The 27,765-nt window shown below is 39.9% G+C and overlaps 1 protein-coding gene across 3 annotated transcripts; it reads left to right on the forward strand.

Annotated features, from left to right (window-relative positions):
• The first annotated feature begins 1,861 nt into the window (after window positions 1-1,861).
• Window positions 1,862-27,765, forward strand: GPD1L (glycerol-3-phosphate dehydrogenase 1 like). Of its 3 annotated transcripts, none has more exons than XM_027733394.2 (8): window positions 1,862-1,977; window positions 6,554-6,731; window positions 8,079-8,219; window positions 11,980-12,118; window positions 13,302-13,414; window positions 20,876-21,109; window positions 21,504-21,610; window positions 24,833-27,765. In XM_027733394.2, exons 1-8 carry the CDS (start codon window positions 1,925-1,927, stop codon window positions 24,945-24,947), a joined length of 1,080 nt encoding a protein of 359 aa, XP_027589195.1. In that variant the 5' UTR covers window positions 1,862-1,924; the 3' UTR covers window positions 24,948-27,765. The 3 variants fall into 3 exon arrangements, with proteins under 3 accessions (XP_027589195.1, XP_027589194.1, XP_039247167.1); XM_027733393.2 differs by lacking the exon at window positions 1,862-1,977 and adding an exon at window positions 2,186-2,344; XM_039391233.1 differs by lacking the exon at window positions 1,862-1,977 and adding an exon at window positions 2,187-2,323.

The following is a 27,765-nucleotide window of genomic DNA, read 5'->3' on the forward strand; positions in this document are numbered from 1 at the left end:
ATACTAGTGCAAACAGACTGGATTTAGGTATGTTTTGTTGATTTTGGTTGTTGGGTGGGGTTTTTTCCCTTCTTCTTTAGTTTAATTTGGAAGCAGACTGTCAGTGGCATAAATGAAAACCCTGCTTTTAAACAGAAAGGAGAACACTAGGTAGAAATTCACACTGCTTCAGTTATGCTGAACCAAAAGGCAACAGAGCTGGTCTAACTTTTCCTCTCATACAGCCTCTAACTGAAGGTGCAGTGCAGAAACAGCTAACACCATCAGGTGTTAGCAAGCCATTTGGAAGAGGTACAAGAGAAGAAATCTGCTATAATGAAAAGCTCTTGATATGTGGTTTATTTTAATAAAGAGAGCGGGGTCACTGTCTTTTCACAGGGACAAGAGCATTGTCATAGAATCAAAGAACCATAGAATATCCTGCGTTGGAAGGGACCCACGAGGACGTTGAAGTCCAACTCCTGGCCTGTCACAGGACAGTTCCAAGAATCACACCATGTGCATTGTCCAAACGTTTCTTGAACTCTGACAGACTTGGTGCTGTGACCGCTTCCCTGGGGAGCCTGTTCCAGTGCCCAATCATCCTCTGCGTGAAAAACCTTATCCGACCTAAAGCTCCCTGACACAGCTTCATGCCGTTCCCTTGAGTTCTGTCACTGGTCACCAGAGAAATGCCTGCCCTTCCACTTCCCCTCCTGAGGAAGTTGTAGACCGTGATGAGATCTCCCCTTGGTCTCCCCTTCCAGGTTACTATTAAATATAGCTAAAAGTATCAGTAGAAATACACCTATGATGGAAAAGTTTATCACAGATGACTAATACCCATCTTATCAAACTGATAGCTCATCCACTTTTTTTTTCTCTGGAGAAGCATGTGGAATGGAGAACAACATGATTTTGGCTGAAGGCTGAGGGGAAAGGAGTATTTGAAAATGCCCATATTTCCCTTGTTAAGATCCCTCCAGGTCTAACCTGCTTTATTACAGGATACATTGGTTCCTCCACACCTGGATGCTTCACAGACTTACTCCAAAGCTATACAGCACACTACTCCAGCAGTAAGAGCAGAAGAGTATTTTTGTTACATATATGACTGAAATGTATGGCGTTAGTTCAGTAGAAAATGGTGACAATAAGGATTCTTCCCCTGTACTCAGCACCAGCAAGGCCACACCTTGAGTACTGTGTCCAGTTCTGGGCCCCTCAATTCAGGAAGGACACTGAGGAGCTGGAGCAAGTCCAGAGAAGGGCGATGAAGTGGATGAAGGGTCTGGAGCACAAGTCCTGTGAGAAGCAGCTGAGGGAGCTGGGGTTGTATAGCCTGGAGAAGAGGGAGCTCAGGGGTGACCTTATTGCTCTCTACAACTCCCTGAAAGGAGTTGCAACTTGGGCTGGGGGGGATGTCAGTCTTTTCTGCCAAGTAACAACCGACAAGACAAGAGGACATAGTCTTAAACTGCGTTAGGGGAGGTTCAGGTTGGACATTAGGAAGAATTTCTTCACAGAAAGAGTGATTAGACATTGGAGTGGGCTGCCCAGGGAGACAGTGGAGTCACTGTCCCAGTAGGTGTTTGAGGAAAGACTGGACTTCATGCCATGGTCTAGTTGACATGGCGGTGTTTAGTCATAGGTTGGACTTGATGACCTCAGAGGTCTTTTCCAACCTAATTGTGATTCTGTGCTATGGCACAGTGCCTGCGGGACTGCCTGTTTTGGCCTAGGGCTCCATTCAGCCTCGTCCTCCAAGGGAGCCCTCGTCCCCTCCGCAGACCCGGCACGGGGGGGGGATAGAACTACAGTTCCCGGCACGCCGCAGGGGCGGAGGGAGGCGCGGGCGAGCCCTGACGGCGGAGGCGGGAGCGGGGGGCGGTCGCCTCTCGGAGCTCCTCGGCGCGGCCGCTGGCGGGGCGCGGGCGGCATTGCCATGGCCCTGTCCGCCGGCCCCCTCAAGGTCTGCATCGTGGGCTCGGGAAACTGGTGAGTGCGGCAGCCCCTGGGAGGGCGGACACCTGGGCGGCCGCCTCGGCACGGCCTCCCCTGCGGCTGTGCCCGCCCGGGCCTTGCTGTCTCTTCCCGCCCGCAGCCGGAGGGTTTAACGCCGTGGCCGCGCGCCCCTCAGGGGTGGCGGCGCTGAGGGCTCCCGGTGCCGGGGGTGGAACGCGGTGTCGCCGCTCTGTGGCGGGCTCTGGGGCCGTGCGGGTGGGGCTCGTCCTGCCCCCGGGCTCCCTCGGAGTTTGGAGGGGAGGTGATGCTCTGATATGCTTGGAGGAAGAAGCGGCAGAATCGAGCTTGTAAAACACCCGTCTGTTCTGCGAAGAAGTTGGTTTAGGACATTTTTAACCTGGTATTTGTTGTGTGCTTTGTCCAGTGTCGGGTGACGTAAACATTAAAGATGCTGAACATTATAGTTTATTTTGTTTTCTAACTACGCGCTGCCTGTAGGGCTTCGCCAACAATCCCACTTGTCTACAAAAGTGTGATTCGGGATTTCCTATGTTCCTGTTTTCCACGCCAGTTCAAAGAAGAATTGCGAGACGCTAGGTTATTTGAAATGGCTTCTTTCTCTTTTTTTTTTTTTTTCCAAATTGATTATGCTAAGGCACACTGAGAGCTTGAGACAAGGTTTTATTGCTGCCTCTATTGCTAGTTTATAATTAGGCTTAAAGTTGGTGCTGCGTCTAAGAAGGCAGTAGATTTACTTCAAATCGTTCTCCGAAAGGAGTATCGTGTTAATAGCCCTTTGTTTGGTTTCTTTACCTATTTCTTTGACTTTACTTATCTCTTTGGCTTCTTTACCTATTTCTCTACACAGTTCCTGATCACAGTTTTTACACCGGGTCCTTATTTACAGTGAACAAGTTAAGTACAATGTGTTATGTAAATATAACTTCACAGTTTGTCACTTCAATTCCTAATGCTAACCACACATTATTTCTGATAACACTGGTTTTTGAGACCTTAAATCTAAACTCAGTGGAGTTCAGTGTAGAGCAAGGTGCTGCGTTTTATTGAACCAAACTTGCCAGTCTTTTTTTGGGGTGATCTTAGACTTGTTGCTCACCCCCTGTCCACTCTGTGCACTTGGCTTTTGCTGCTGTTTAAAAATATCAGCAGCTGCCAAGTTGTGCTTTTCTTTGTGGAGGGAATGGCTGACATTTCAATGCAGCATGTCGTGCTTTCCTTGCACTAGCTTGTAAGATGACCATGGAGGTACTGAGCATTGCAGCATATGTCAGAAGGAAATATGCAGTGAGACCTAGTCTTTTAGGAGTATTGTTGCTGTTGTTCCATATTTGAAACCTGGGGAAAAAAGTTTTACAGGAAGTTTGACTGCATTTATATTTGATTATTCACTGTGAAACACACTTACAGAAGCAAAAGGATTTGCAAATATTGCCTACTAGCAATAACCACGTGCATATGTATTTTGTTTTCACCTCATTGGATCAGCTTAATAGTAAGAAAAGCGCCTGCCTAATAGGATGAGTGAGTGGCAAAATGCCCATATCTCCTACGCTGAGAGAAAGAGAGAATGCTATTACCAGGCATCAGCTTTTTCCTTTCTTTTGAGGATAAATGTATTCCAGTAACTTGTAGCTTATTTCATATTTGATGATGAGGAGTTTTGCATCAGGAAAGCAGAAATCAAAGTAACCAAAATTGGAAACAGTAATTCTTGGAAAGATGGGTGGTTTCTTCCTCGAAGTCCATGGGGTGACAGGCACAAAACCCTGACTACAGACCACTGTGATTCAATAATGTATGCAACCACTGAACTAAATCGGACTTAATTTTGATTGTATGCCTGTGTGTTTGTAAGTGTCTTTTTGAACTGGGGCCTGTGGTCCTAAAGTGGAAGCATTTAATGCTTAAAAGTAGGTAACTAGAGAGAAATGGAAGTATTTATAAACATCTGATCATTGATATTTGGGGATTACGTATTTTTGAAGCCTGAATTACAGGAGTGTGTGACTGGTGGTGCCTAAACTGTAGGCATGTAATTAGTCGATCTAAGTGTGGTTTGGCATCCCTAGTTGTTTGGAGACTGTGGGTTTTGGGGGTTCTCTGTGAGATGATTGTGTTGGACAAGTGCCAGTAACTGTATGGAAGTCTTTGCCTTCTCACAGCCCTTTGACCTATATCTGAGATGAAAAAAAAACACCCTAAAGGAGCTTGGCAGGACAGTTACCATTTAGAAGGATTGAGCCAGTCACCTTGGATGATAAACTACTTCCAGTCAGACTTGTTTGGTCAGTTTGCTAGAGAAAGGTCACCTTAACAATGAAGTCGACTTGGCAGGGGTCACTCGACACCTGATGGAAGATCATGGGACAGGACAGATGGCTCACGAGGCGCGGAAGAGCAGCATGTTTGCTGGCCTTGCCCTTTTAGGGTTGCTCAGCTGGTGGATAAGTGATTATGTTAGGATCTTTTTGATAGGGGATAAAGTAGATTCTTCAGTGTCTGTTGAGTACACCTTGGAATGTACCTTGGAGCCTTGGGATTCAAGGACAGTGCCCACTGCAAGAGCTGCTTGGGTCATGTACTGTAGCCTGCTCTTCTGATAATACTTCCAGGGCAGGTTAATGAGGTGTGCACAGTCAGAATTTATCCTTCTCTGTTTTGTTAGAACCAGTTGTTAATTAACCTGATTGCCCAACTTGAACAGTAACTGTAGATTTTAGGAAGAGGTGGGAAGTTGCCGAACAGAGGGATTCCTACAGCTAGGAACTTTCTGTAGAAAAATTGGAGGAAAAATATAACTGAGATGATTTTTCAGGGACAGTGGTAGAGCTAGAGTTAATAATATAATTTGCACTTGCATATTGTGACCTCCACTGCTGCTGCTGTTAGGGCAACTTCAGGAGTTTGTGGGTTTCGTGCTTTATTTTTAAAGCGATAAGCGGAAAGCAGACCAACTGTGAAATGGTCCTAAAACAGTGGTTGCAGTATAATGGGAAATGGGGAACCAGAGAAGCCAGTCAGGAGAATCTTCTTGAATTTAGAAACTAAGACTAGGCAAATCTTCACTTTTTAATACGGCATTCAAAGGCTGAAAAAAAAGGCAGCTAAGGCATTTAAGTATTAAATAGTAATGGAATTAATGTCTCACTCAGGTAGTACACACTGCCAGACTTTATGCTGGCAGACTGAAAATCCCAATTGGAGAGTTGCTGAATCAGTTATTTCTGTCTTGCTCTGTCACCAGCAAGCACAGAAAATGTGTAGAGAAGTTCAAAATTGAAAGCAATGGATTTGCCAGGATCCAGACTTCGTATATAAATCTGTAGTAGTAAATGTGCTTTTGTTCAAGGAACTCAAAGCACTGTCTGAGGAACACATACCTGTGTGATGTTTACTGTGATTCATGCTGTTTGTGTGGATCTGAAATTTGGGGTTTTTGCTGGTGAGCTGTATGACATTGAAGCGGAAACCACGCTCTGTGTGTGCAGATACAGAATATGAGCCTGATAAGAGACAGCTAACAACTGTGCCTTCTATATCACTTCCTGAACCCAGGGGAGTTTTTAGTGTGTGAAGTGCCATTAGAGAAGTAAATTCCATTCTTTTAAGACATACAGTTTTATGGTTTAACTGAAAAAGGTCTACTTAGGATACTATAATTTTTCTCTGCCACTGCCTATAATGTGACCTTAGCCCTGTGATAGCACACATCTTTAATGCAGTGCAGTGAGTTGTGCCATTTTTAAAGCTCTTGAAGCAGAATGATTCTTTTTAAATTTTTCTTGTGTCTGCTTAGTAGGTTATCGGTAATTATGAGGCTGCCTCCTTATCCTGGGAAAGGAAGTTAGTTCACAGGTTTCATAAAGTTGCATCTTTCTCTTCCATATAGCATTGGTGCTAGGAATGAAAGGGAAGGTTGTGTTTGTTTCTCCTCTTGTAATTCTGATTAATTTCATTATTGCTTAAAGATTTGAGAAGTAAAATTGATCACCATCCTACAGGTTCCACTGTGTGCTGTTCTTGGGGAGAATAAAAGGCTAACAGTAATGGAATTGTCTGCCTGCAAATTCAGAGGATGCTGTTGCAATAGTTAAATTCTGTGAGGTTGGCTGCATAACCATAAAGCTTATAACTTCTGCAATATATAAATGCTTGTTTTGGCTTTCAGTGCCTATCAGTGTTGTACAACAATTGATGGGTCAGTCATCTTAGCAAAGAAGCTTCCCATCTCTTAAGGTGAAAATGATCCATTTTAAAAAATTTAGTATGTCCCCTTTACCTCTGCTTTGAGGATATAATCAGTTTGATTTTGGGGAAATTCAGTAACCTAAACTCCCACTGGATAGCAAATAAGCAGAAAAAGTAAATAAGGATGTTTTCAGTAAATGCTTTAGTCCAACCTACTGTAGATACATTTGAGAGGAAGCAACCAGTGTGAATGACTGGTCTATTTTCCATTTGTTTTACAATATCTGCATGGTAAGTGGTCAAACAATCTGTGCATTTCTGATTATTTTAAAGACAATCTCTTTTTTTCTATAGCAAAATCATAATTTTTTAAAGACTATTTTTGTTTTCTTTCCTGCAGGGGTTCTGCAGTTGCCAAAATAGTAGGCAATAATGTAAAAAAATTGCAGAAGTTTGCTTCCACAGTGAAGATGTGGGTCTTCGAGGAGAATATTAATGGGAGAAAACTGTCAGATATCATAAATAAAGAACATGAAAATGTAAAGTATCTCCCTGGACACAAGCTGCCAGATAACGTGGTAAGGCTCAGAAGCTAAACTATAGTTATGGAGCAAAGGGAATATTGCTTGTGCTGTGAGTGGAGGTAAAAATTGTTTTGTTAACACCTTTAGGGTTTATAATATTTCAGACTATATGCTATTTTACTGATGACTTCAGAGATTTGACTCAGTAAAATTATGTAACTATGCAATTAAGTAAATCCAATGCACTCTACTCTCTTTCTTTTTTTTTAGTCTCTCTATTGTTTTTATGTTACTTCAGCTTCTGTATAAAGAAGCAAATGTGAAAACAAGGGCGAAAGTAACAGCTTTGACCATACCCATTAAAAAAAATTTGGCCTCAACTTTTGGAAGAGAGCTGGCTGGTCAGTGAGAACTGATGTCAGGTATCCTGAAACTCTTTAAAAGTATCGATGAGAATCAGTGTTTCTCAAGCAAACTTCAGGGTGTTTGCAGTTTTTTTGGTTCTCAGTTGTGTTTCAGCCATGTGCAGTCAGATCAGCATGTAAGATGTAGCGTTGCCAGGGCAGAACAGTGGGACTCCACACGTATTCTCTGTTGGTGTAACCTGATAGTGGGTGAGCAGGTGGTCACTCCTGCCCCAACAACATTATAGGAAGAGGCTGCAGCAGCTGACAATTTGGTAGAGCTTTGGGGCAGGAAAAAACGTGACTTGCTGTGCATTGTAGTTTTCTCTTTAATGATAATGCTGAAATCCCATTTCCCCAGCCTTCAGCACCTGTGGTATTTCTGCTGTCCACTGCCTGCCTATTCAGATTTGTTCTCTTTCTAAATAGGTGGAGGTTATTGCTACGTTTTAAACCTGAGTGTTGTTTTAAGGTGGTCATCAAGTGTTAGGTAAAGTGAAGTTGCCAAGTGCCTTCAAAATTGGTCACCTTCTTAAAGGGTAAACAAAATCCAAGGGTACACAGAAAGGAAATATAAACTAGTAAGTATAAGAGGCCTAAAGAAGAAATTTGAGTGTATAAGGAACTAAGGAAAGAAACTACTTTTCTGCATGCGGTAATTTATCAAAAATTGGGATTATTTTGTCAAAGAGAAGGCAGCTTTTTATTTTATATTTTATTACTAAAAGTACTTGTTTGAATGTTACAAAACATTTTGAATTTTTGTGGCACTAACCATGCTGGTGTCTGTGAAGATGCTCTTTCTATGATATAAAATAGCTTATTTGAGAGTTTAAATTCTTTTGCTTGTCTGGGAAATTTGTTGCTGCTTAATTTCAGTGATGAAATGCAGTAGTTTGTAGCATTCTGTATAAGACCAAACTGCTTTTACTTTATCACTTGTATCTAGTGTTAATTTTAAGAAGTTATGTGGCCTTTCTCTCCCATAACTACACAGGTTGCTATCCCAAACCTTAATGACGCTGTAGAGGATGCAGACTTGCTGGTTTTTGTCATTCCTCATCAGTTCATTCATAAAGTCTGCGATGAAATGACAGGACGAGTACCCAAGAAAGCGCTCGGCATAACTCTTATAAAGGTACGATAAATACTATGTGTTAGTAACTAAGAATGTGTCAGGGAACCTTCTAAAACAAGATGGCTTGATATTTTGATATGAAAAGTCTCTGTGCATTATTCACTTGATTGTTCCCTTAAACCTTTCTAGGTGTAAGATTAGAATTTGTCTTGGTCTTTAGTGGATTTTTACGCAGGTTTTATTTTAGGTTAATGCTTGCAGGAAGAGGAAAATGAGGCTGGTAACAAGACTTTTAGAAAGAAAGAGGGGAGTCAATATGTTTTGCACCGCTAAGCTTTCCAGTCTTCTATTTGTTGTTTCCAAAAACATCATTAGATGAAGAACAGAGCACAAGCATAATGCTTTGATTGTTAATGCACATCCCACATGCTGAGTTGATGATTTTAAGAACTGCTGAGAGAATTTCATGTGACTGAGAGGATAGTGCTCTTGTTCATGTCAAATATGATGTTGCAACAAGAGTGTCTGTTCAGCATTACCTGAAAAGACAGTTTAAGCACAGGAAATAGGAGGGGGCAGAGGTGCAGGAAGTGTTTTCACTGGAGTATTTGTAATTTTGCTGGCAGGAAAATTTTAAAATGTGGATTAGCTTATTTTTGTGGTTGTTTTTTGGGTAAGTGGGCTTTTTTCCCCCTGTGTGTTTAGCTGCAAATAATAAGCCATTCCCACAAGGTTTGGAAGATTCTGGTTTATTGTTGCTTTGTTGAGAGTAGGCCATTTTCTCAGCACACATTCCCTTGTTTACTGTCATTTCTGGAAAATGATACATATATGGATCTGTGCTCAAAAAGAACAAAAAACCCCTATCACCGCTTACTGCAAGCTTGTCACTTTAGTTTGTCTAACTAAGCCCATCAAATCTGTATTGTTTTGTCAGTGTTGACCTGATAGATTGCTGAGATGTATGAAAAAGTAATGCGTCCCGAGTGCTCTTGCTGCATTTTGTAGAAAAACTCTTCATATCATAGTAGAGTAAAATAAGGCACTGTTAAAATATTTGAATGCATAGCTCAAGATAAATATTCTCCTTTAATTTGCTAATTGTGATTTTTGTTCTCTTGTCTTTAGTGAGAGGACTAACTAATGAATTGGTGGAGTAAATGAGGATTTATGTCAGCATGCCTGAAGTCAGGGTCCCGGGCCTATATTCCCTTGGAATTACTGTTCTGGTTATCAGCGCTCTAATGGAATGTTGATTAATGGCTATGTTTAAAAAAATAAACATGTGGGGAAATACTTATCTTTAAAGAAAAAAAAAATCCCAAACAAACAAAAAGACCCCAACAAAACAAAAAGCCAGTGCTTAGTGTAATGGAAGTGAAATAGTGGCACCTGCCATGCAAAGCCAAGTTGGTTACTAGGCAGCTTCCCACTGTCACATTGCAACACTGCATCTGTAGGCAGCCTTTCCAAAGAAGGATTGCCCCTTAATATTTTGTGGGAGAATGCAAAGTACGTGTCAGTCTTTATGAAAAGTCGTAACTGTGCATCATTAAAAGTATAATTTAAAAGGAAATGGTAGAGATTTAACACAACAATGAAACTAAGCAATAGAGGCAGGAATGCATTCTTTCCCCTACTTTTGCATCTTCTTTATGCAGGCTGTTTTCATCAATGTCATATTTTTACGTCTTATGCTCAATGCTAGTGCTGTTAAAGTGGCTTGTGTTAACTTTGGCAGTTAAAAGTGCAGTTCCACTCTGAAAAATACCTTTAGTGGGACATCTTGTTTCTGTGCTTTCTGAATTGTTTGACAACTTAGCGGTGTGTCATCTTTTAGTCTTTTTTCTGGTTTGTTTTTTTTTTCTTTTTTGGACAGACTAATCTTCAAGCAGAGCCTAACGTCTGATAATAAAACTAGTCTTTGGGAGATAATGACATTTCTCTGCTGGGTAATACACATTTCCATTGAAACATTTGCATCTGTGTTGCTTTACATAAGTTCCCTGTCGATGAAAAAGTAACAAATCACTGTGTGGGTGTGGGGGGAGGAACCTTATACAACTTGCATCAAGTGGTACAGCAGTGAGCACAGGAAGCAGGTTAGGTGAAAATAATTCAAAATACTCTTCAGGCAACCTCGACATGAGTCTCATTTTCATTTACCTATTATAGGCCCTAGGGATTGCTCTGACAGGTGTGTTAGGATGGAAATGATACGGTCGCAGAATTGGACTTGCGTTGCCTGGGGACTATTGTTGCCCAGTGAAAATTCCCATGTTAGAGCCTTGTTTTTTTGGAGGAGGAAGAGATGTTTGGTTTTTGTTCTGTCATCTATCATTCAGGGTTGGATTTAACTCTACAAGAAACAGGTATAGCTCTCCTTGACTTTGTCAGAAAGTACATCAGTTTCGTAGTGGAGCAGAATTTGGCACCTAAGCCTTTCTGATCGCCTTTTTTCGCATGAGTAATTGTGATGTAGGTATTCACATTTTTGGAGTTGTTCCCAAAATGTGTGCTTAGGGAGAGGGGCCTTACAGTTATTTTGTGGGGACATCTTTGACGCTATGAGGGGAAAAATACAACATATATATGTGTACTTACTTTCAGATTGTTTCTATATGGCTCATTAAAGATGAGAAAGCAGATCTGTGCATTAAGTGATACAGATTGAAAAGTAATGCAGAAATGCAAGCTTTATGTTAATTGGCAGGTTTTATACAGGCATTTCTGCATGTCTCTTGATTGCACCGTGTTATTTAAGGAACAGCACCTCTGATCTGTGGAAATGCAAATTACTGCCTGTCTGAAATGTCACCACTGGCAGCCTACAAGTGTATGTGTGTATATGTATATCTGGAATTAGTAGAGGATCACACTTTTTGCCTCTAAGTCATAATTAAAAATTACCAATCCCCAAAAATATCAAATCCCCAACATTAAAAAATAGTACTGCACAAGAGGTGGTATACTGTGGGAAAGAATGAGCATTTTAATAGCTTGTCTACCATGCTCCTGTTTAAAAACTCAAAAGTATTCTGCATTTAGCAGACTGGGAGGGAAGGTTTTATGAGAAGAAAATGGTCTCAGAGTTCTTGGTTCAGACAATTCAGGGTACCAGACTCTTCTCCATTGCAGCATTAATCTGTGGGGTGATCTTTTCTAAGATCCTCTTGCTACCATTTTTTTCACACTTTGTGAAAAGTGCATTACAAATATAGATTAAAAATATCCTTAGAAGTTAAATTATTCTCGGTTGTTCAACTCACTACCCATCTGTGAATGGCTGTTCCATTTGTAGTAGTACTCAAAATTATTAACCAGGGTTTAAGCTAGTAGGGAATGAGCATGAGGGAATCTGCCTCTGAGACTTCAGTTCAGATGCCTCTTCACAAAACAAGTTTTTCAGATGCCATTTTGTGAGTTTTGGTGCAATTTCAAGTCCAAATGCAAGCCTGATTCATAATGGATGGATTGGTTATGCTTCACAGATTTTATTAAGAATACACTGATAATAAGTAGCTGAGGTTCTGAAGTAACAAAGTTGAATATTCAGCACTTCTTAGAATCAGGTCCTTGAGCATGGAATAAAAACTGTTATCATCATCTAGAGCTTACTTCTTATTCTTAAGGTGCTACCTCCCCTGATTCTGAGGTCACAATAGCAGAAGTTTCCCTGGTAGTACATCTGTCATCTTTAGTCTCTCTCTGATTAGGCCTTGTCTCACTTCTCACCTGTTGACAAGACTAATTGTGTGCTTACTTCTCTGTTCTGCCTAATGAATGACTTTTTAGTAATTCCTTTTAATGTTGGCTGCAGGGAATAGATGAAGGCCCTGGGGGACTCAGACTGATCTCTGACATTATTCGAGAGAAGATGGGAATAGACATCAGTGTGCTGATGGGAGCTAACCTTGCCAATGAGGTGGCAGCAGACAAATTCTGTGAAACCACAATAGGTATTGTTGCAAGTTGTAAGAATGTTTAACACGTGCTCCTGTCTTCACAGTTGCACACCAAATAGCTCAAATTTCACTGTTTTCCACATTAGCTGGCTATTATCAGAAGCTGTTGATTGAATTTTGTAAAATGTTTACACTTACAAAAGTACTAAGACAATAGTGGAAACAGAGGGGAGAGAAGAGCACAATTTTACCCATTCTCACTAGGGTTGTGACCATAGCATGTGAAATACAAGCGTGCTTTTTATCACCCTCCACAGAGCAAACTGCTTGATTTTATTACTGTGTTTAAGATTTTCTTGGTCTGCACAGCTTTATATGGATAAACGATTATATATTCTGTACTCCAGCTCAGATGTTATGGTCACAGATGGTACCTTTATGCATGTTTGTTTTGGTTTGATTTTTTCATTTGTTTTTTAAGGTGTCAATGTCTTGTTTTAATTTCTCAAAACACTTTTTTTGCCCAAAAGCTGGAAATTGTTTTAGTTCCATGTTGATGTCTGCACACCTTTGCAGCATGAAGATGTGCCTAGTCTTGAATTTTACTGTTTCTAGATAGGCATATATGTGTGTGTATACGTACAGGTACTCACACGTAATAGCACAGAGTTCATGTTATTTTTTTTTCAGTGTTAATTTTTACAGTTTTGTGCATTGTTAACTTTGTAACATCTCATTCACAGCTTTTGCATTGAACTTAATTTTGAATGGTTGAATTACCTCTTAGTGTTTAGAAACAGTTGTGAGTGGCAGCATGCTCAATTAATAAAACATCCTTGACATGCATTTATGAGTAGGTGTTTTTCTGGAATGCAGGCTTTAAAATAATTGATAGAATTGCTCCTACTATATTCTTAATTCACCTTTGTTTTTTTATTAACTGTTTCTTTTAAAGGGAATGATCAAATAATGGAGAATGTATAGAGAATTCATAGAATTGTTATTTAGAATCTGTTGCTGAGCAGACAGTGAATTATGAAGAAGTCCAGAGTAACTCAGTGCAGAACTTTTAAGTGCAATGTAGACACGTTCTTGGTCCCTTAGAACAGGAATCTGTTTAGGATGGAGCTAGAACAACCTTATCTCTGCTTTTAAGTGTTTTGGCTTGTGCAGGAAAGCTAAATAACATATAAATAAATTATTCATTTTTTCAACTTTCCTTTGTTTCTCTCAATAGGCAGCAAAATCTTGGAAAATGGCCTTCTTTTCAAAGAACTCCTGCAGACTCCAAACTTCCGAATAACTGTAGTAGATGATGCAGATACAGTTGAGCTTTGTGGTGCTCTGAAGGTAAGATTAACTGGCTGCAGATGGTACAGAGATGAAATAGTGATCCTTGTCGAAAAAAAGAGGGTATTTCCATTTAAGGAATTAAACTTATTGTGCTTTATATAATACATAAAACTACAGCATAACATTTCCAGAAGAACCAGATGGGAAATTAGGGAGCAGCATGTTCTGAGAGCTGCCTTTTAGACCCATGTCTCACTGTCTTGAGAACTCTCTCAAGTTCTCTTTCTACATCTTTCCCTTAGCAGTCACGAACAAGTATTGAAACCGTCTGACTGGTCGATGTATTTCTAAATCTGTTGTAGTTCCCTTTTTCTTTTTGCAACAGTGTGTTCACAAAAAAGAAGGGGAAAAAGGAGTTGGCATTAATCTTTTGTGTCTGTTGACAAAACTGTTCCTCTCCTCATTGGCTTGAACAATGGGAGCATTCTTACATTTTATGTTTTGTGGACATACACTGCGTAAGGTCTGTGTGGATAACCACATACAGAAATGACCTGAATAGGAAAAACATTATTTCGGACAGTTAACTCATTCAAAATTTTATTGTTAACAAAACTGATGCTGTCAGGAAGCAAAGGCTAACTTAAACATATTCTAATTGCTATTTCTTCAGGTTAATTTACAGGCTGTTTGTGAAGGAAAGGCATTAGTTTCTTGGCACTGTGGGCAACAGTACCATAGTTGACATCATCTGATACCTATTATGAATAATTTTTTACGGATGCAATGGTTTAGTAGATAATTTGGGTTACTTTTTTATTTTTAATGTTTTGGATAATTATTTGTCTTTCTTTGTTTTTGCTGCTGAAATTTTGTGTAAACTGCATCATTCGTTTGCAAAGCTATCACACTAAGCAATGATGTCCTTAAGATAAGGAGGGCTCCTGCTCAGCAGGAAGTAGATTGATAGCTATAACAGTGTTTTTTTTGGCATACTAGTTTTCTTGATAATTCTGTCTTGACAGCTGTCATGCTGGAAGTCCTGAGAAGGAGGAGGTTGTGGGTCTGCGCATTGTTGGAGTTGGGTGTTTTGGTACAACGTGTTTTGAAGTTACTGTATATATAACAGTTTCTCGATTTGGCTCCACAGCCATTGCTTTTAAATGCTCTGGTGATGTGGGAGGTTAGCAGAAAAGAAATCCCTATGTAAAACCCTCTGAAATTAGTCAAAAAGTTTTACAGATTTATCATCCTTTCCAAACTGCTCAGCAGGATGTTTTCTGACTAGCCTAAATTTTTGTTTGATAGAGGAGTTCTGTCTCAGGAAATTTTTATTCCAGACAAATCTTTTGAAAGTGTGCTAGAGATGAGCCCATCAAACTAAGCAGGTAGTCAGCAGACACTCAAAACTCCATCGTAAAGGTCCAAGTCAGGCAAAATGCAAAACTCAGATGTGAATAGCATTTTTCTTAGCTGTTGTATATACTTATTCTTAGGAGAATTGTTTGCTAAGGGTAACGACAAGAATGTTTCTTTTTTAATATTAATCTGAGTCCTTGTAATAAGAATGTGAAAAGTAAGCATCTTTTCATATGGTTATTTTTAGGGAAAAATCTCATGTAGCTTCAGTCAGTTACATTCAGACTGTTACATTCTTAAATATGGAGAGTTACTTCATGAAAAAATAGTAAAAATTAATATTATTTAACTTGCTGGAAGGAGGAAATTCCTATTTCACAAGATGACAGTGTCATGTGTTGAGGTACAGGTATAAAAAGAGAGGTTTTACTCTCTTTCTGTAGCAGTGCCAATTCAGAATGTCAGTAATGTCACTGCAAACTACAGCTAGGAGGACAGAGGTAAGCAGGCAAACAGTCCAGACTGCCTTTTTGAATGTGGAAACAGTAAAAGCAACTCATGTATTGGTATTTAAAGCATGAGAAATAGTACCCTATGAAAAACAGTACATTCTCCCAGCTTCTCTATTTTTCTGTAAATACCAGCTTAGGAAAAGAAGACTTTTCTGGTATTACTGGCATAATGGACTAGAATGTTAAAAGCCTATACTTTACCTCACTTTTTATTACTGCAAGCCTTTCTAAACAGGGAAGATTTTCAATGTGGGTAGTTGCCTAAAGGTTGGGAAAAAATACAGAAGGGTAACAAAGAATGCTCTGAGCACAACTTTCCCTTACAATGATAATTTTAGGTTTGAAATTTGTTTTTGAAGCCTATTTGAATTCAGATTGTAATAATAGGCATTGCTGCTTGGTGGTCGTGAGAGGACATGCGCCTGATTGGTATTTATATACATATATATGGAATATCCACTTCATTTCCTGTACTTACATTTGTGACAATGGGCTGATGGAGATACAGTGAAGTATGGAAATCAGTGCAGTGAAACTGCAGTCTTGTGTCAGCTTGGAGACTGGCTGAATAGACAGTGGCAGTGACTTTACAAAATCTGATGATACTGAGGAGGAACAGCTGTCTACAGTATCTTGTTTGCTGTTGAAACAAAAAGTGCTTGGCATGCTCTTCTCTGTGAGGACTTTTTTTCTTATGAAGACTGATGCATGTTTCCCGTTTGTTTGGTGACCTTTTTTAAGTGTTGAGGCCAGGAATTAACAAACTTCAAATATTGGATAGTTGTTTCAAGGTGTCCAGTTGGCTCTACAGGTGGCCTGGCTCAAGGCCACCCACAAGTTCATCTGCCTTTGCCGGAGGATGAATGGGCCTGCCTAGGAAGTGCTTAAAGTTTATGACACCACTGTAAGGGTGGTGTGTGCAGCTGTGCATACGTATGGATGTGCTTCTGGTTGCTGAGGGATGTGATACTGCAGAGTAGCACAGACCCAAGGCTGTCACCTCTGAGGTGTCCTTACAGTCCTTACTGCCTGTGCCAGTGTAGGGTCTTACAGGCAGCACAGATGTGAGGCCAGACTGAGCTGGTGTGCAGTCATAGCAGCGTACTCGAGAGGCAATGTAAACACTGGTACCTGCACTCCTAGGGGTAAACTGTACCCAAATCACCCAGTGCAGCAGTGCCAGGGGTGAGTGTGAGAGAAGTGAGAACCTAACCTGTGGATGTGGCAAAACGGCCATGCTCCAGCTGCCCTATGTTCAGGGATCCGGAGAGTTAAAAACCCTCAAGTGGCAGGAGCCAAAGACAAGACAGATGTGACAGTTCCTGTAGGAAGGAGAAGGAGCAGCAACTGTCATTGTCTTTTGGGTTCCTTCAGGACTGACTCTAAATCTTATGACTCCGGCGTAGCCTTAAGTAAAGAAGAAGTATAGTGATGATTTATTGTTTACCAGGTTATGTAACCCAGCATTGTTACTTGCAAAGGTGGTCTTGCAAGGTGTGTTTAGGGCAGTCACTGTTGGATAGTCAGTCTAGGTACCGTAGAATTCGATTGTGATAATTTTTTCCTTTTTCCTGAGCTTAAGTAGAAATGAAATTCAAGTTTGCCAGGAGCAAGCAAACAGTTTATGCTTAACCTCTCTGACAGTCCTGCTGATATTGTCTTCGATTTTTTGAGACTTCATTTGACCTCTCTCAACCATCATGTGAAGCAAGGAGCTTCTCCAAGTTCGTGTGTTAGCAAAGGGAAAGCAGGCTGTGCTGAGCTGTGATGCTACTTCAAGGAAGGCTGGATGTCCCAGATGAAATAACGTTTCTGCTTACTTCTCTTATTGATCCATTTAATTATGAAAATGTAACAGTTGCCTCAGAAATGGCTGCTGAAGCTGTCTTTGTGAGCTCTCCATAAACATTCTGTGAGCTGTCAGTTTGATAGTTCTGAGCACTGACTAAGAGAACAATCTGTCAGCACAGTCTGCAGACTTGTTGTCCTTGTTTTTCTTGGTCATCTGTTGACCTTGCATTTGTGACCTCTGGCATGTTTGCAGCAGGTCACGTGCAAGTAAAAGACACTTCTCATTTGTTCTGACACATACTGTGAGCACTGCCTGGCATCAGCATTTCTTTTCCAGAGCATAGCTTCACTATCCCAGTGATAAAGTAACTGAATCCATTCCTTGCTCATGTTCTGGAATAACTAGGACTGGGGCTAGCTCCAGCTTCTGGACCGGACCATCTAAAGACTCGCCTGTTAGGGCAAAGGTTTTAGTACCTTAAAACCATATGCAATATAAGAACACCCTGTGCATCTTGCTTACAGGATGCATGCTTTAATGTAAAAACCTGTTAATGCCAAGATAGGGAAAATGTGTTTGCTGAAGCGTGTAGTGGGTTTGAGAGCTCTGAATCCCTCAGGCCAAGAGGAACATTGTGTTGCTGTAATTTTGGGGTTATATTGTGGCAGTATTTTTGAACCTTTGAAACAACAGGTTTGTCTGTAGGCCCTTGCTTATTGTGCTCTCAGACTCCCATGCATGTAGGCAAATACTGTCAGTTTTTAAGCTCACGGAAACATCGACTCTCGCCACTTGCACAAATATACACCCATTGCATTTACAGGAATTCTTGTAACTTAACAAGGTGGTTTAATCCCAGCTGGCAACTTTGTATGTACCTTACAGCTGTTTTCTCACTAACCCCCTCCTTACTCATTGGGATGGGGAGGAGAGTCGAGGGGGGAAAAAAAGTAAAATTCAAGTGTTGAAATAAGAAGTTTAATTACTGAAATAAAGTAAAATATAATAACAATAACAACAATAGTAATAGTAATTGTAAGGAAAAGGAGAGAGAGAAAACCCAAGAAAAACAAGCGATGCACATGACAATTGCTCGCCACCCACCGTCCCTGAGCAGCGATTGATGGCTCCTGGCCGACTCCCCCCAGTTGATATACTGGGTTGATATACTGGTTCTATGGTATGGAATGTCCCTTTGGCCAGTTCAGATCAGCTGTCCTATGTTCCCCCTCAGCTTCCTGGGCACCTCCTCACTGGCAAGGCATGAGGCACTGAAAAGTCCTTGACTTAGAGCAAGCACTGCTCAGCAACAGCCAAAACCATCTGCAATGTTATTCTCATACTGGATTCAAAACACAGCACTGTACCAACTACTAAAAAGAAAATGAACTCTGTTCCTACTAAAGCCAGGACACCTCAGGTGTGGGCTTTGGCAGTGGCAGCGTTCTGGATCAACCATATGTTACAACCATATGATACAGAAAGATGTTTTTGCCAGATCTTTACATGGTTCTGCCCCCTGCAGGGTACTTCTCAGAGGATCACTATAGTGCTAGTGCCATTAGGCTCTTGGGTGTCAATTTGTCATTTGGTTATGCATCTTCCTGAAACAAACTCAGCTTACTGCCTACACCCAGAGATTTCAAGTACCAAACTGCCTGTTTTGGTCTTGTTTTGGTCTGAAGGATGACTCAGTCTTTTTTGTGAGATTTTTGTTGTTGTTGTTTTGTTTGGAAAAGGAGAGACTCAACTTTGAGTAAAGTGTAACTTTCACTGTGGTATAATTAGTTCTCTCCAGTATATTAGACACAAGACAGTTGTCAGAGATTCTTCAAGGATTTAAATGAAACCAGATGGTAGACCTTGTGAATTCATAGTTGTGGCCTGAGGGTTGTGTAGACCAGGATATAAGAGTCTCCTAGACCAGGATATAAGTCTCCTAGTCATAGGTGTGTGTTCTAGAGCATAATCAGTTCTCTCGTTTCCTCATTATTTGCAAACTGCATTAAGCACATACAATGGGGACATTGTACAAACAAGAAGCTTAGTGTTTTAGAGTTGAACTCATAGCTTCCTTTGTTCCCTACACCATTTTCTCTGAAGTAACTAGTCTTGGTATGACTTGGTTAAAAGAGTATTTCTGTTGCTCCAAAGACAAATGTTGCAGAAGGTAGAAGTAGACAACAAAATACCATAGGCCAAACTGTATTGTATATTATGATCAGGTAGGCTGCTTTAAAGTGGAGAGGAAAGTCAAGGAGACAAAGTTGGAGGGAATGGGAAACTTTAGTACTGGAGTGTTCAAGAGGTTTATGGAAAAAGCTCAGAGGTTGCTCAGATATGTTTTTGTTTTTTAGCTGAGTACTAAATACATGCAGACATCACATATGTAAAATGCATTTAAATGGGTTATCCAGTCTGAAAACTTCTTAAATAACTGTTTGACTTCCTCTCGCTTTGCCACCAAATGAACAAATATTGGAGGTGGCTCTGCAAGAGGTGTCTGATGAAAACATACCTTCACTGAATCACCACAGCTAAGATTTAAGCCAAGGTGATCTAAAGTACCGTTTTAAAAGCTGACTGTCTTTGGCTGCTTTGGGTTTGATGTTGAGAGATCTGTCTGCAACTTTTAAGGTCACCTTTAGGCCTCAGCTAGCTGCTCAAAAAGCAGTGACTCATCCTCTGACCTCATTTGATTCGGAGTCACCTAGCCATGACTGACCACACAGCTCTGCAGCTGTCTGGCATTTGTGGTTCTTACAGTCCAAAAAACAAAACTAAACCAGCTGTTAATCAGTTGGTTGCTTTTATTAGCAACTTCTGACTGTTGCTCTTTCTTCATCAACAGTTAAAGTTGGTTTGGTTGGTTGGTTGATTTTATTTTTTCCCTGCATCAGGTGCTGCATTAGGTGCCATAATGTTCATTCTCCTGTGCTTTCTGTTGAGGTCACTGCTGCTGTTGCATGCAAAAAGATATTACTACATCCATTACTTTCTTCTTTGCTTTATCAATATGCCAGAACCATCTTTTTTGGGGGGGTTGGTACAGTTTGTTGTGGGGTTTGGGTTTTTTTTGGTAGGGGGCAATGGAACCATGGCCAGTCTCTGCTCTGACTCCCAGGCTAGAAAATAGTTTTTACTTCACTCAAATGTATCTCATCTAATTCTAATGTTCTTAAACCAAAGAAGAGGTTATATCGCTGATTGTTCATGAAGAAACAGCACATTCTTTGTAGAATGCTCTCAGCAGGTCTAAGGAAAAAAACAAACACTTTTTTTGCTAAGAAAGTTTATCCCGTGTCATGAACCTTCTGGGAATCCTTTATTAACTATTACTGTTATAGGAACTCTGCATACTTGAAAGGGCTGGATACTATTGACTTGGCTGAATTTGGTCCCTTAGGATGTCATAGAAGTCAGTGTTTCGTAGAGTTACTCAATCATAAAGAAAATCTGGATAAAAGAACTATGGAATGTAGGGGAATGTTTACCCCTACCTCAGGGCAGGAATAGCTCAATCTAGCTAAAACCTTGTTTGGGTGTAGCACAACCTGTTCTTAGATATAGTCAAAAATAATAGCTGTACAGCCTTGGGGGCAACTTATGCCAGAGCTTTAACTATGCTTTTATCCTTGGAAATACTTAGTAATGTAAGGCTTACCATATTTTTTATTTTTTTTTTAAAGTTATCCCATAGAGATCAAAATCTCCAAACCAAAATAACCCAAAACAACCTAGTCTTTCACTAGTAAAGTGTTTGTAGTTCTTAAAGACATCTGCACTCTGTCTTTTGGTGTCTTCTAGGATTCCATAAATGATAATTGACTCATTTCCCATTTCTCCTCTCATTAGAATGTAGTAGCAGTAGGAGCTGGGTTCTGTGATGGTCTTTGCTGCGGTGACAATACCAAAGCTGCCGTTATTCGCCTCGGCCTAATGGAGATGATCGCCTTTGCCAAAATATTTTGCAAAGGACAGGTGTCTACTGCCACTTTCCTGGAGAGCTGTGGCGTTGCTGATCTCATCACAACGTGTTACGGTGGCCGGAATCGACGTGTAGCAGAAGCAGTCGTTAAAACTGGAAAGGTACCTTATTCACTGGGTGAAATCTGTGGTTGCATTCCTGGTTTGTTGGAGCAATAGTAGAGGTATCTGAGTCATGCTAGCTCTACTGAGCGAGTACCCTTCTCTTTCCTCTTGTTTTTTGAGTGTAGAATGAGTGTAAAGGTGTTAAAAAGGGCAGAGGTGGTTTAAAAAAAAAACTCAAGACTTAAGATGTTGGGAGATGCAGATTTAAGAAGGAGAATATTGACAAACAAGAATATAGGAGAATATTATATATGCTCCATTAAGGTCACTTTTGAGAAAGAAAAAACCCTCAGTAACTTTTTTTTTTTTGTCTACATGATCGATGTCAAGCTTCTGAAAATTTCATCTTAGCTCTCCTTTTCTTTCTTTTCTTTTCCCCTCTGTTGATTAGTCTATTGAAGAATTAGAGAAAGAAATGTTGAATGGTCAGAAACTGCAAGGACCACGGACTTCTGCAGAAGTGTATCGCATCCTGAAGCAGAAAGGAATGCTGGAGAAGTAAGAACAGATAAAACAACTTCCACATACCCCTTTTTTATCTCCATAATTCTTTCTACGTATTTGTTTTTGATATCTTCATAAATGTAATAGCCAAAAATAAAATCACTACAATAAGAGCAGCTTAATTCCTAGTTAAAATCAGAGAGAGAAGTGAATAAACCATCAAAATATCTACTGGTGTAGATAGAGCTATTAGTGGGACATTAAATTTGTGAATGCCCTTCTGTTTGCAGAATGTATTATTGCCTTCTGCTACTACAGAAAAGCACAGCAAGTGTGTTCTAACATGTGAAAAGAATAAAATGCATGAAAACAGAAGCAGAGATTCCTGAAGAGACTTGTGAAAAGGCTCTAGAGCTCATTTCATAGTAGGAAATCCATTACTTACCTCCAAGTAGAGGAGCTTTGTTATAAAGGATCTGTATAGGTGATCATCTGAATAGAGTGCCTGCTTCTACTACATGGATTTTAGCTTAGACATCACAGTTCTCTTTCGTAATGTGACTTCCAGTTTGCTGTAGGTTAACACCTGCCATCTGCTTCTGTAGGTCAGGGCTTTTTTGTGGTATGAAATCAAGCAGATTGTCCTGGCTTTGTTCATTTGTGTTTGAGTCAGACCATGTACGGTTCTTAGAGCTACACACACAGTTGTCTCCTTGTGAGATTAAGGGATGCATTTATCTGTTCCTGTTTGTAGAAGAGGCAAAATCAGGAAATAAATAACTGCCAGTTAGAAGACCAAGCCTTGTTACTTCTTTTTCCAAAGCAGTTTTTAAAGTCTAGTTTTAATGAATCAGCTGTATTAAATGATTAAATTTTTAATATTATCTTTGGATGTAAGGCACCTAAGTCTGTTCCCTCAGTGTACAGTAATTAAGCTAACTGTAGAAAAAGTGTAACTGAAATGTTTGCTTCATTCTTTGCTGTTTATGATTTCCTAAATGAGACAGGATGCTGTGTTTGAGGGGTTTTTAGGTTGCTTGTTTTATATCCTGTTCTACCTTACAACAAATAGAGTGCATTATAGAAGAGTTCAAGTTGTGTTTTTAATGAAAGACATGAAAACGGAGTGTTGCTAATTTCTTTCTGGTATGCCAACATATATGTGTCAGTTCTTCATAAAAGATCTCATTCAACAAGGCTTTTGAAAGCAACTTTCAATGTGTTTTTCAAAAACTACTTTAAAACACAAAACACAGTGAAGCAGCCACAGTTTCAAAGTGAAGAGGTAACAGTGTAGTAAGGATAAAATTTCATACTCTCTTCCTACAAAAGGAGTCTCAACACTGCGCAGACATATACTAAAGTCAAAGTTCAGCAAAAGAGCCTTGGTAGCAGGGTTGATACCTATTGATATTAGCAGTGCAATTACTTTCTTCATTTCAACAGTTATAGACCTCACCCTCTTGATGTGCTCAGGCATAAGATGCATTTGGAGTTTGCTGGCCCTGAGCCTGCAGTCAGCCTTGGTACTGCTTTCCCTGTGTGAAGTGGGGCAGACCTGTGCACAGCAATGTGCTCTGTGATAAGCAGCAGGACTTCAGTTGTGGTTTCTAGTAGTGGTGCTTCTTCACTGAGAAGTGACTGCCAGTACTGTATCTCAAGCTGTGGGAAGCTTGCTTTTGCTTCAGAAGATTCACATATTTTGTGGCCGCCTCTCACATAGGCATAACAAATTTTATTGGTGCCTACATTTAATGGTAGCAGCAAATTCAACCCCTCTCCAGCCCAAAATAACATAGGAAGTCAATAAGTGAGATTTGTTAAGAAGTGCACAAGTCTTTGTGTAAATTTTTTTCCTGCAGATTTCCTAGTAAGGGTTTTGCAACCTAAGTAGTGTAGCCTTGGATTTGAGAGACCAGCAATGTGGCTATATGATAGGTTTCTTTCTACTGATGAAATAAAACCGAAAATCAAGTCAGTTGGATTGACCTGAAGTAGTTTTTGCTATTGCTGCTCTTTTTGTCTGTTGTCCACAAAAATAAATCAGAGGAAATGGACACGCATTTTGCAGTGGAACATTAAAATGTTTCAGGTGAAAATGAAATTCTACATTTTGAGTTAAGCACTTGTAAAAAAGCCATAAGCATGTCCATTCCCCCACTTTTTTCCCCAGTAATGGGGAAATGTTGCATTAAGCCAAGTACAAATCCTGTATGTGCCCCTGAGAATGCAGTAGTCACCATGGTGTGATGGTACTCCTGGATGGTTCATGGCTTCTCTTGTGACCTCTGGCTCACTTTGAGGAGTCTAGTTCGGAGCGATGTGCTAACACCAGAGTTGCTGCAGTAACACGTGACAGCAGAGTGTATGGGCAAGCAGATGTGGTGCTCAGTACTGGCTGGGGGTTCTGCTCAACACTGAAATGTGCGTTACATAAAGGTTTAGAGTGATTGATGGGACAGCTTTCCTAAGGAGAAAGTCCTAGTCCAGATGTATTCTGAATCACTCGGAAATTAACTATTTCAGTGTCTCCAGTGCTCCTTATAAAAGGCCACACTGAAATGGCATATGTATTTGAACAGGTAATTAATCCCTAAAATTCATCAGGCTTTGTATACAAATGGCACTTGTCTGGCTGTCACTGTCCAGGAAGTTCAGAAAGCAAATACAAATTTCTGTAAAGTGTCTTTGCTGTAAGAAGCCTTCATATTATCAGAAAAGCCTGAATAATTTGGGGATTGTTGGAAATGTGGCCAATTTAAAAAAAAAAAAAAAAAGAAAAAAGTAGATGGGAATTTAGTGTTTCAAAATCCAGGTTTCATTTTGGGTTCTTATTAAAAACTTGACCTTCAATGTCTTCTTGTGTCTCTTTTTGTCATATTCTGTATTATCAAATTGCTGCTCAGAAGTAATACATAACCAATGTGCCAGTCATCCTTTTTTAACCATAGATGAGTACAGCTGTAAGAACGGCCAAGAAAGATATGAGTGGTTTTAATTTATTTTTTAGATCACTTAATGGTTTTGCCATACATAATGAATGTCGCAGGCTCCATTACAGCCAGCTGGGCTTCTGAGAGTGACTCATGTAGGTTCTGTATTTATCTAGTGCTTTTCAGCCCAGTGTTATCACTTGACAAGTAGAAAAAAAAAATTGTTTTTTTCCATCTCTCCTTTTTCCCCTCCCTCTTCTCACCCCGTTTTATTTCCTTCATTTAAGAAAATGTTACAGAATAAACTTACACTGCCTTTGCTTTTCCCACTCTGTTTCCTCAGGTTTCCGCTGTTCACGGCTGTGTATCAAATCTGCTATGAAGGGAGGCCTGTCGGAGAGATTATAACCTGCCTTCAAAGTCATCCAGAGCACGTAAAAAATCAATCAGGCTGTTGAAATAATGCAGCTTTCTGCCTTTCGAATTTATGTCTGGGTTCAAGTGGATGTATCTATCATAAAGCTTCGTTCAAAGCCACTCACTAGGCAACAGTAACAACATGAATGTCTCTGAAGAGGTATTGTTTTGTGTTATACAGCCTAGTTTGACACAGCATGCAGTGTTGGCTTGGTGATTGTCATTTTACTGGCTAAAATGCAACTGGTTTAAGATATGCAGTACAAAAGTTGCACTACATACCTGGTTTATATACACAAGTGTACTTTGAGTGTGTTCCTACACCATAAAATACAAGGTTTTGTTGTCTCTGGACCCTGTGGGAAGAGACACTGGTTTTGATCAGAGACTGAATCAAACCTGTAACCTTGAAATATTGGAAATGTTTCTATTAGAACTTGGTTTTATTTGTATATGCAGTTAAATTTTAACATTTTGCATGCTTATGATTATATTAATTTAAGCAATGTTAGTGCAAAACAAGTGATAGCAGTTATTCAGGGGGCTACAGGGATATTTTAATGAAATCAAATGAAGAATATTTCGATTTTTGAAAGTTGTTAAAACCGTCAGGTTGTTTTGAAACCAGTTTCTAGGTGAATTTAAAGGTTTTAATTACACTGTTTTAAAGGGAATATTCTAGAGGGGGATCATTACCTCCCCTTCTGTTTTTTAATCCTTGCATTTTTATATTTCTCAATTTTTCCCTGACTGTTCCTGGGTGTTAGGCTCTTCTAGAATCCCATTCCCCAAAGCAAGCCAGAGATGTTGACCTGGGGGTTCTGAACCCTGGAGCCTGTGGTTCATTTTAGTGTTGTACCTGCGGTTGTTCTTCACTGGCATTTTTGGGAGGATGGGGAAGGATACTCTTGGGTATCCACTGCTCCGAATTGTTCTGCTGGGTTTCTAGCTAAGCTGCAAAGTGTTGCACTCCACAGAACACTCCAAGGAATGCTAGAGGAATTCCGTGGTATGTCATGCTTGTGTAGTCAGAAGGGTTGTGTGCCAGTAGGATGACTGCATTCATTTCAGTGCCTGCCAGTGACTGACACGTCAACTGGGCTGAAGTCCTGATCCAGCCTCCCCAGTTCTGAAGTTACTCTTTCACTGGACAAAACTTCAACAGGTGCTGAAATCCTTTATGACCCATCTCCCAGAAAACTTCTCAAAGGCATCTGTCTCTTTTGTTCCCCAGGTATCTCAACTGGTTTTTTTTTTTTTTCAGACACCTTTGCTGTATCAGGGAGGATAATTTTGGTTTTGGAAAATTTGTGATTTTATGAAGTTTAGAGGTGGGGTTGGCTTGGTTGGTCTTTTTTTTTTTTTGCCTTTTAAGGTTGATGCAAGAGAAGATGGATTAAAAAAATCTGTTTTGCTTTTCTTGTGTACTAAAGTGTGGGTTTGTTGTTTTTTTTGGTGAAACATATGCTAGGTACATAAAGAGAGGACTCATTCTTCCAGCTGGTAGACAAGGGTTGACATCAGGATTTACAGAACAAGAATGTCCATCTGCTCTGAATATCCAATCCTAATGTCTGAGCAGTATCAGAACTGTTTTTCATTGTTCTCAGTGGCGTTTTTAGACCAGAAGTCATGAGCACAAACGCAATCAATTTTGTCATTCAAAACTTGCTAAAACACCGGAGATGCCTGGGAATAATTGTCGTACTTAGGTAGCCTGGATTACTCTGAACAAGGCAAGCATTAGGGCAGCTTTCTGTAGGCAGGAAGATGCTTCAGCTCAGGGGTACCATTTTTGTGCTCCTGTATTGTTTTGCATTAATTTTTGGGAGATCTCACGAATGTCCTCAGATATTCAGGGATGTCAAAAGTTCTTTTGCCTTACTTCTGATTTAGTGCTAAATATAACAGATGGCCAGAAGTTAAGTAATGTCAGATGTTTGTGGCAGTTGGGAACATCACTGGTAGAGCTGACTTGGAGCAAGCACTCTGCTTAGGCATTTAAGAGGAAGTTTTGAGGTCGGAAGCACTGTTATACTAACGCACACATGGAGCATACACTCCTCATTACTGCATAACTTTCAGTGTGTTTTCTTATGCTTTGTTTTGTTTTGGGTTTTTTTAATACCAAATTGATTGGCTTTTCCTTTATATGTGTACATACACATTATATATATAAACTTTTTTTTTACATGCAGTATATAGAACAGTAGCATTTTGTAAGATACATAAAGGGCTATATAAGCTAAATGTGGTAAATTAATATATATTTTTAAATTATTTCTTTATTATTCCAATACTACTTCTACCACTGAAACCCCCAAATCTTAATTGTTCTTGTTCTGTACAGAAGCCTATATTCTAAGGCAAATCCAGAGAAAAAGTTTTTATGGAATTCTTTCCTCCAGTCTGTTATGATATTCTTGGTTTTTTTCAGACAAAAAGGTTTCAGTAACTAAAATAGTTTATTTAAATTTCTATAGATAGTTCACCATTTGCGTTTGCTCTTTAGTGCTTGAGAACACTCAACTTGGCACTGGGTATTTTCCCCCCACTAATACTTCCTGTTCATTAAAAAACTGTGATATGGTACTGGAACTGAATGATTAGAGTCCTGTTTTACAAACACTCTGTTTTGCTTAGTACTGGGATAGTCTCACTGAAAACATTAACCCCTGTGTAAGGGGTCATAAATTTGTAACTAATTCTTGGTTTACGAACATTAATTATTAAGGAAGGCATTATATTCTAATGATACTTACTCAGCTTGCCCTAGACATATGTACTGGTCTTGTTTAAGGATGTTGAATGTACACCTGTTTGAAGAGTACAAATAAACATTTTTGTCTTGGGAATCAC

Source organism: Pipra filicauda, unplaced genomic scaffold, assembly GCF_003945595.2.
Source record: "Pipra filicauda isolate LSUMZ 115617 unplaced genomic scaffold, ASM394559v2 scaffold91_size2508729_pilon, whole genome shotgun sequence".
NCBI lineage: Eukaryota > Metazoa > Chordata > Aves > Passeriformes > Pipridae > Pipra > Pipra filicauda.

What these genes read in the sequence shown, in the direction of transcription:
- GPD1L (XM_027733393.2), top strand. Translation starts at nt 2,259, where the DNA reads ATGCTTGGAGGAAGAAGCGGCAGAATCGAGCTTGTAAAACACCCGTCT. An exon ending in AGCTTTGTGGTGCTCTGAAG is followed by an intron (nt 13,415 to 20,875) that starts GTAAGATTAACT and finishes TCCTCTCATTAG; the next exon opens with AATGTAGTAGCAGTAGGAGC. An exon ending in CAGAAAGGAATGCTGGAGAA is followed by an intron (nt 21,611 to 24,832) that starts GTAAGAACAGAT and finishes CTGTTTCCTCAG; the next exon opens with GTTTCCGCTGTTCACGGCTG.